Source organism: Notothenia rossii, assembly GCF_949606895.1.
Source record: "Notothenia rossii genome assembly, chromosome: 12".
Taxonomy (NCBI): Eukaryota; Metazoa; Chordata; class Actinopteri; order Perciformes; family Nototheniidae; genus Notothenia; species Notothenia rossii.
In genome coordinates, this window is record NC_136911.1 from 19,436,779 (window position 1) to 19,445,860 (window position 9,082).

At 40.6% G+C, this 9,082-nt stretch overlaps 3 protein-coding genes across 4 annotated transcripts; 2 read left to right on the forward strand and 1 right to left on the reverse strand.

The window, feature by feature from the left end:
- The first annotated feature begins 116 nt into the window (after window positions 1–116).
- On the forward strand, window positions 117–5,757 carry lsm5 (LSM5 homolog, U6 small nuclear RNA and mRNA degradation associated). The gene is made up of 5 exons (XM_079661940.1): window positions 117–271; window positions 1,028–1,123; window positions 1,246–1,273; window positions 1,360–1,432; window positions 5,494–5,757. The coding sequence occupies exons 1-5, from the start codon at window positions 220–222 to the stop codon at window positions 5,524–5,526; spliced, it is 282 nt and encodes a 93-aa protein (XP_079518066.1). The 5' UTR covers window positions 117–219; the 3' UTR covers window positions 5,527–5,757.
- LOC307026679 (general transcription factor II-I repeat domain-containing protein 2A-like) lies at window positions 1,740–5,414 on the forward strand. The gene is made up of 2 exons (XM_079662259.1): window positions 1,740–5,086; window positions 5,256–5,414. The coding sequence occupies exon 1, from the start codon at window positions 3,251–3,253 to the stop codon at window positions 4,328–4,330; it is 1,080 nt and encodes a 359-aa protein (XP_079518385.1). The 5' UTR covers window positions 1,740–3,250; the 3' UTR covers window positions 4,331–5,086; window positions 5,256–5,414.
- Window position 5,758: 1 nt separating the features above from the next.
- psme2 (proteasome activator subunit 2) lies at window positions 5,759–8,693 on the reverse strand. 2 transcript variants are annotated; one of them, XM_079661939.1, is made up of 11 exons: window positions 8,489–8,693; window positions 8,194–8,226; window positions 8,050–8,112; window positions 7,877–7,963; window positions 7,323–7,371; window positions 7,143–7,240; window positions 6,963–7,031; window positions 6,810–6,877; window positions 6,629–6,683; window positions 6,154–6,240; window positions 5,759–6,074 (listed from the first exon to the last, which is right to left on the reverse strand). In XM_079661939.1, exons 1-11 carry the CDS (start codon window positions 8,531–8,533, stop codon window positions 5,994–5,996), a joined length of 735 nt encoding a protein of 244 aa, XP_079518065.1. In that variant the 5' UTR covers window positions 8,534–8,693; the 3' UTR covers window positions 5,759–5,993. The 2 variants fall into 2 exon arrangements, with proteins under 2 accessions (XP_079518065.1, XP_079518064.1); XM_079661938.1 differs by having other exon boundaries at window positions 7,143–7,243; window positions 8,489–8,692.
- Window positions 8,694–9,082: the final 389 nt, after the last annotated feature.

Consider the following 9,082-nt stretch of genomic DNA (forward strand, 5'->3'; position numbering starts at 1 on the left):
GATACATGAATAAATAGCGTACTTGTATTTCAACACTACAGAGACGAGATGGGGACTTGTCTTGTCAAAGTAAAAATAATTACGTCATGAACAAGACAAGCAGAGCTAGCGCTATCGTGTGGACATTTGGAATTACATCATTTAATTTTTAGATCGATTGCTTTTGCCTGTCCACTGACTTTCTTCTTTCCATTGGTTCTGACTGGTGCTCATTCTTGAATGAACATGGCGGCTACTCCAACAACAAATCCGTCCCAGTTGCTCCCACTTGGTTTGTACATTTTAAATATTGTTCCCGTTCTGTCTTTAGATAGTTGCCTGTCAATTTTAAAGCAGTAATAAAAGGCAGAGTGCGGGTGTGTCGACTCGAAGCGAAGGTTCAGGTATGAGATATGTTTGGTTAGCTAGGTAACGTTAGCATCATGCTTCCAGCTGCGGTGAAAACGCATGATAGTCGTTACTAAAACATTAGCTGTCTTTGCTAACAGTACAGATTGATGTTCTTAGATAGTTGTACGACTTTCATAACATGTCAATAACGTACTGAAAGGCTTTTGGATATAAATGTATTGTTTTAAAAACCGGACACATAGCCGTTTTAAATAGTGAAATGAAACCAAACACATTAACTCAAGTACCATAACATTTGTACTACTTTTTGTTTAATTTGTAATTACCTTGAGGTCTTTCTGTTCCTTCCTCTACTTTTCCTGCACTAAATGTATCTGTCAGCTTTATTTACTTTACACATAAAATATTTGCTACTAAACGTAAGAAAAGCGTGTAAAACATGTTTAATGATTTTTCATTAATTACATTTTTTAGTATAGGTTAAATTATGAATCAATTAATAATTAACCAGTGGGTCGAATTAATAGAAAATACATTGGGAACTATCTTTTGAGATTTAAATATGATTAATGCATTTAAAAAGGTAATCTAATAATTGTCTGTTAATTAACCTAACATTTCTGCCTAATACAAATAGATTTTGATCTCGCATATCTTTGTTTTTTTATTCTTTCAGAGCTTGTGGACAAATGTATTGGCTCCCGAATTCACATCGTCATGAAAACCGACAAAGAAATCGTCGGCACGCTGCTTGGTTTCGATGACTTTGTCAGTATCCTTTTCCAGATTTCAATCTAACTCTGAAATAAAACATATCTTGTGTTAAATTGTCTTCACTATGTTGCCGTTTGCTCTGAATCATGTCCCAGTTTTGCCCTTAACTCATTGTTTTAGACATGGTCCTGGAAGACGTGACAGAATTGTACGTATACTTTGTTCTTTGCATGACAGCACATTTTAAGGGACCTATTCGTTGAATTAATCCATAAATATATATCCATGTTTTAGTGAAATCACACCGGAGGGAAGAAGGATAACCAAACTGGACCAGATCCTCCTCAATGGCAACAACATCACAATGGTGATTACCTTGCAGCGTTGACTATTTATTCCACGTAATACTCAAACCGGTGTATCGTACACACTCCACCTTCCTTTTAGACCAGGGGTTCTCAAAGTGCGGCCCGCGGGCCAATGGCGGCCCTCGCAAATGTTTCTGGCGGCCCGCGATAGTTAACCTGTTAAACCCCAAGTACAGTAAAAAAAAAAAAAAAATTTTTTTTTTTTTATTTATTTTTTTAACAGACATTGCTCCAGATAACAAACCGTACATCAAAACATGTAACAACAAACAACTAAACAAAACGTAACGGGGGAGGGGGGGGGGGGGGGGGGGGGTGGATGCAAGGATGACTTCCTAAGACAGCTGATTGTGACATACACAGGACATTACATACACAATACATTATACATTACACAGGAGATGCCATATTGACAGGGTTAGATAGGAGAGCTGCGGACAGTGAACCGCAATCCTCCTGTCTCCCCTCAAAATCCCCCAGCAGAGAAGCTGCACGCTCCATGTTCAGTAGGTCCAGATACTCCCTCAGCCATGAGTCCCTAGTAAAGCAGGCTAGTTTGCGTTCCTTCCAGTTTAATAGGATGAGTCTTTTTGTGGCTAAACAGGCCAATGTCCAGAGCCGATCGGTAGTCCTTGCAGGATTGCCATCTGGCTTAAGACCCAGTAGACATGCAATGGGACATGTAGGGAAATTAACTTTTAAAGATTCAGACAATAAGGATATTACTTCTGACCAAAGTTTTTTTACCGCTGGGCATTCCCAGAGTAGGTGCAACAATGTACCTCGCTTGCCACATTCATGCCAGCATAAATCTCTGTGTTTATTGTCCATCTTGGATTTTGTAACAGGGGTGATGTAAGCTCTATTGAGAATTTTGAACTGTATGATCCTGAATCTTACACATTTAGAAGAGAACATAGCTGACTGCCAAATGGAGTTCCATTGCAAAGCAGACAGAGAGATATTCAAGGTATGCTCCCAGGACAGTTGGACAGGAGAATAGGTATTCGGGGCAGCCCTAGATAATAATTTATAAATGTTAGAGACCACACCTGATGATATGATTGCTTTCTTGAGGCGCTGGTCCTCTTCCATACATGAAGCAGGCATGGCTTATTTATTGATGGTCCATCAATCCATTTTTGTGCAAAAATCGGAGAAACTAAATGATAGCATTATGGTAGCCACCGGAGGCTAGCGCAGCTTCCGGTTCCTCTACGCGTCACTCTCACTCCTTATTTGGTAACCTGAATCTCGCAAATCTCGCGAGTTGCAGTTAAGCGGAAAATCTGTTGTAAGTTATCAGAAACGGGAGTTAGCTAGCGATTTTAGCTAGTCACTGTCTGTAGATAACCCAACTTTGTGTCCTCTGAGAATGAAGGAGATGTTGCATTGTTTTTGTTGCCTTCGTTGTAGTTTCATGTGTATTTTGGATTTAATTTAGGTTAACTTCCAGTTCCGTTTGCATGCTTTTATTTTGAAGGCGAGATAACGTGTTTGACAGGAAGTTGTGGTGGCATCGGAGACAACTTGACAGATAAAGTAGTGTCTGCTATGTAACGGCAGAGAAAGAGTGTGTGTGTTTGCGTGTGTGGTTAAGTATATGAACGCACACAAAAGTCCGGTTATACAATAATAAAACAACAAGCTGTCTCTCCCAACGTCCACACTCAGGCACACTGTTATTTCCACTGAATACCCCCAGCGCGAGCATCCCCAAACTCACTCCCTGATTGGATGCACGTCCCAAAGGCGGCAAAGTGTTCACGTGAACAGCGGAAACAAAATTTGTTGGAAGTTTTCGTTGTGTAAGCGAGATGGAGGAGCCAGGGCCGTCGCGTAAAAAACGTTTTGTCAGTGAGGAGAAAAGGAAGTTCCAGGAGAAATGGAGCAACGCTTACTTCGTTTTACCTCAGGGGTCGGATAAAGTGATATGCCTCATCTGCAAGCAGGTGAATGCAATGCTCAAGGAGTATAACATAAAACGCCATTATGATACCAATCATAAAATGTATGACAAGTTCATGGGCAAGGAGCGCAGAACTAAACTTGAAAGAGGTTTAACTGCCCAGCAGTCAGTTTTCACAAATCTTGCAAAATCCGGTGAAGCTGTAACACAGGCTAGCTATGTGGTAGCTCACGAAATTGCCAGGCGGAGCAAGCCGTTCAGTGATGGAGAATTTGTGCGAGACTGCATTTTGAAAGTGGCTGACATTGTATGCCCTGAACAAAAGTCAAAGTTCCGTGACATAAGTTTATCGAATGACACAGTGACACGACGAATCGAAGATCTGGCCAATGATCTCAAAGAGCAATTGGGACTACGTGTGGAAGGCCTAGGCAAGGGGTCCTTTTCTATAGCACTGGATGAGAGTACAGACATTTCTGATACTGCACAACTGCTGATTTTCATTCGAACGGTCACGGAGGACTTTGAAATAGGCGAGGAACTGCTAAGCATGGAGAGTATCAAAGACAGAACAAGGGGAATCGACATTTGTGATGCTGTGTGTCGTAGTCTCGATGCATACAATGTGGAGCTGACATCCATGGTCGGTGTCACAACAGATGGAGCGCCAGCCATGGTCGGGAGAAAGGCGGGCGCTGTCTCTTTGCTCAGCGACAAAGTGGCCAATAACGGAGGTGAGAACCTAATCAAATATCACTGCATAATTCACCAAGAAGCCCTTGCTGCTCATACGCTTGAAATGAAACATGTCATGGACATTGTTGTCAAGACAGTGAATTTCATAAAGTCCAGAGGTCTGAATCACCGTCAATTCAAAACTTTTTTGGTGCAATCAGAGGCTGAATTTGGTGACGTCATATACTTCACTGCTGTCAGGTGGCTGAGCAGAGGTGCCACACTGAAGCGTTTTTTTAATTTGAGGAAATAAATCGCTGAGTTCATGCAATCAAAAGGACAAGATCTGCCACAGTTAAGTGACACTGAATGGCTTTGTGACCTAGCGTTCCTTGTTGACCTGAACACCTTTCTCAGCGATCTCAATGTGAAGCTGCAGGGCCATGGGAAGCTCATTTCCACATTGTTTGAAAGCGTCAAAGCTTTCCAGCGAAAACTTCAACTAGTGCAGGGACAGCTCAGAGAGGGGAATCTAACCCATTTCCCCGCCTGCAAGGTGCTCGCAGGTGAATGTGATGTTTTACATCACCTGTGTTCAGACAAGAACCACAACCTCATGGAAAAACTCCAAGAGGAATTCCACCACCGCTTCTCGGACTTCAGTGACCACGAGAAGTCATTCAACCTATTCCAAGATCCCTTCACATGTGCACCCGAAGAAGAGCCTGCAGAAATGCAGTTCGAGCTCATCGACCTGCAGGAGAGCTCTGAGGCCAGAGCAGCATATCGAGACAAGAATCTCATCGAGTTCTACAAAGGACTTTCCCCATCTACGTACCCTGCACTTCGCCAACATGCCATCAGAATGGCCTCTCTGTTCGGAAGCACATACATTTGTGAGAAAACCTTCTCCACCATGGCCATCAACAAATCCCAGCTGAGATCGAGGCTGACGGATGCCCATCTACATGCTGTCCTTCGTATAGCAACAACGGAGATGGAACCGGACATCAAAGGAATAGTAGCCAACAGACGACAGCACCATAAATCCCATTCAAAGTAGGAAAAGGTATGTTGATGACAGGCAATAATAGCCGATTTGTGTTACAAATACAACAACAATAATAATAACAATGATGATGATGAATACTGTGTTATTGTGGTCTTTGGTAAGCTTCTATTTTAAAAGTCTCTTTCTCTCCCTCCCCCCTCTCTGTCTCTCTGTATTTGTCTTGCAGAGACTATCCTGTGGTGCTTGAGTAGCTGGAATTGGTTCTGAAACAGGGTGTGTGTGTGTGTGTGTGTGTGTGTGTTTGTGTGTGCAATAAAGAAAATATTTGTTTTGGAATTTTGTGTTCCGTTTTTTCTTGGGCGGCCCTCAATCCAATATTGGGTACCTAAATTGGCCCTCACTCATCAAAACTTTGAGAACCCCTGTTTTAGACCTTTAATATTCTTGTTTTCTTTGATTCGCAGCTCATACCTGGAGGAGAAGGTCCTGAAGTATGAGAGGAGAGTCATCACCAATGAAGGAGGAGTTATGAGGAGTTATGCCTTTACCTTGTTGTGTTCCTTAGTTTATTGTTATTTGTCGATCATTCCCTCTTGATCTTAGGTAAGGTAAATATTTTTGTAAGATTTCAATTGAGTATTTGTTATAAAAAAAAAGAGGTTGAATTCAGAAGTGCATCATGAATCACTTAACTGTTTTTCTTTTTACAAATAAATGCAAATCACACAGTTTGAAAAAAAAAACAAGACTTCTTTATTACGTTTTTTTTTTAATTTGTAGTTTAGTGCAAGTTACGGTACAAAAACCAAAGTGTCATCACAGATCAGAGATAAAACTTTTATTGTTACCTTTTTGAAGAATAAGCAACATTTACTAATGAACGTGCAGCATTACTGAACAGACAGATGATTATTTGTGAATGCAACACATGAATTGTAGTATCTGCCCCGCCCCCCACCATGCCTCAGTACATGGAAGGTTTCTCCTCTCCCTTTGGATTGGTCACCTTCTCCAGATTCTTGTTGATGATGTCGTAAAGCTCGGCCTACAGTGAACAGATAGACATATAGTTATAGCTTCTTCTATGACGCTATGGTGATAAATAACTGATTGTTTTAACTTACGTAGAAGCCGCGAATGTCGAGAACAATCACTTTGATCTCGGAGTACATGTCCACGTCCTTCTCGCTGACCAGCCTGCGGTAGTCCATCTAGAGGCAGAGAAGGTTATGTTAAAGATATTTCAGTAATATTATTAAAGCTTTAAAGAATTTTCATTAAACGATCAGGAGGACTTTGTAGGGACTATTTTCAGCGTAATGTGGGGCTTTTAAGGTTTTTTTTTTTGTCTACAGGACAGTTTGTGGGATTGAGTCAAAACCTACAGTGGTAATGAAAGGAAATGTCCCACAATGCAACAGTGTGTTTTTGATAGTTTACGGATAATAATGGATATCACATAGAAAGATGATGTTAGTATTTGATACACACACAATACTTGTGGCTTTTTGTTTTATTATCTTTTCAAAGGAATTAGTTGACAGTAAGTTAAAGGCAGATATTCACCAGACGTATCCTTTATGATAAGTTTATACTCACCACATGAGTGTCCTTGGAAGCCTTTCCTACAGCATCTCCTCTCTCGGAAAAGTACCTAAATAATTCAAGAAGAAAGGGGGTTTGTAAGTGACAGGAATGTTCCCGTGAATATCTGCTGTTAATCTAAGAAATACTAAAATAATTATATATTTAATTTGTAGTGAAGAGAACGTCACACTACTTGTTGATGTTGGTCTGAAAACCGTCGACTTTGGTCTTCACTACAGCGATTCTCTCCAAGATTTTCTCCTGTGGTGGGAAACACATAATAATTAATCAAAACCTGACCAAACGTTGCAGCTACACACAGCCAGGATGCACATGCGCAATGTACCTGCACTGCAACCCCAAAGTCATTTCCATCCTCGATTTGTGGGATGAGGTGCTGAATCCAGCAGGTGACCTGTAACACAGAAGAAGAGTGTTACATAAACACCATCACAACTAACACTTCTGCCATTTCAAATGACTCTGTTTTACACAACACACTTCATAGTGAGAGTGCTTCACTTACAGTGAGGATGGTCTCTCTAAGAGCAAAGATTTCTGGTTTCACCCTCTCCAGAAGCATCATTATCTTCTCATTCCCCTTGATCAAGCCACATTTTGGAGCTGCTGGAAAGGGAGGGGGAATTAGACTTTATATCATTTCATGTATATTCTGGGCAAACACGAAACAAAGATATCACTTTACTTTTCTTTTTCTTCTTCTCATCCTCTTCATTCTTATCAGTCTCCATTTCCTGTGGGGTCACATTTGAATGGTCAAAAATGTGTCACAAGATCTTATGTGTTGTGTATGTGAGAAAAAGTGTATCTTTATACAGAGAGGGAGATGAATACAGTTGATTTAAATGCAGAGTAAACACAATTAAATCAGTTACAGGTAGCGTGTACACAGTAACATACAACTAGCTAATGTGGAATACAATATGTCAATGATGAGACAAATAAAAAACAATGGGGCGTTTAAAAGTGTGACTTGTAATCCAGTTGTAGTATTTAAATGTTTCAAAATTGATTAACTGGACATGTTTTGCTAATTTGGATTAACTCACTAAACATTATTAGCTAAGTTCTACAGGTTGGTTCATGCCCTATACAGTCAGCACATAACGAGTAGTGGCTGAAGTGAGGATATCAACAAGTTAACTGCAGCTAAGTTATCTCAGGGAAAGTAATGAACCCCTGTTTGTGTATTTTTTTGTATATGTTGGTTATGATGTTAGAAGCTGTGTGAGACCTCACCTCCTCCTCTGGGGAAGGGGGGTCTGGGATGGGGATGTCCAGGGGTGCCTTCAGAGAGGACATGTCTGTGATACTGAGGGCGTCATCCTGACAACACACAGAGGATGAATTAAGACCTGAAATAAGAGGTGAAGGGTCCTTGATTTGTGTGTGGAAAATCTGAAGTTACTGACCCTCTGCAAGGCATCCAGCTGTGCAATCTTCATGGGGATGTAGTTGGAGAACAAAAGCTCTGCCTGCAAAACAACAAGAGAAAAACACTTAAAAAATATGCAGCATAATACAAAAACACAAGAATAAAGTGGGACTGAACAAACCTCCTGATACAGGGACTGGCGGAAGTTCTCCACCTATGGAAAAGGAAATACATTTCTGTCAATAACATAATTTTAGCTGCTGACTCATGTTTCACAAGACGGTTGGATTTACTTTCGTTTTTCTTTCACTCGGGGACTTTCCCCTGCTTCCCCGAGTGGACTACAACTGACTTTGTTCTTTAACATGTTTGAAACAATCTGCTTACAGTTATCAGTATTTTAAAGAGTATTTTAGCAAGTAGCTGCTATCGCATGTAGCCTACTGTACCTGCGCATTAACACGAGATCAACTCACCTTCTCTGCATTCGCTCTGCTGATTTTCAAACATGCTTTCGGCATGACTGAGCAGACGTTTTAGCGTAAGGACAAATAAATACTGTCCGTTAAAGTGTTTTAAATTAACTCAAAGAGAACAGGTGCACGGCAGGACAATATGGCTTCAAGTGAGACTTTTTACTATTTCCTCTTCAAGTTTGCTTTCGATTTAATGTCGGTTGATGACATTTGCGCCTCCCACTGTATCCCTCCTCCGCGGAAAGTAGGACGTTACCTAAATGTACAGCCTTTAAGTTCAGTTTGCGTGATTAAAATACAGAAAAATAGATTCTAGAGACACAATAACATATCAAGAAATACCATCAATTTGTTGGCGAGTCACGAGATGATAGGATTTAAATATTGATTTGTAACACATGTACAAATGGCTTAGATAGAATGTTATAGGCTATTTTATGAATGTGCACATCTTGGGTTGTAGGTAGGTGCAATGTAAATTAGAACAATTGTGCATAATAGTTGTACTTTAAGGAGACTTTACTACATCTCAGAGACATATTGTACTTTGCTGCACTACCTTTCTCTCCTTTACCTAAGTACATTCTGAAAAGC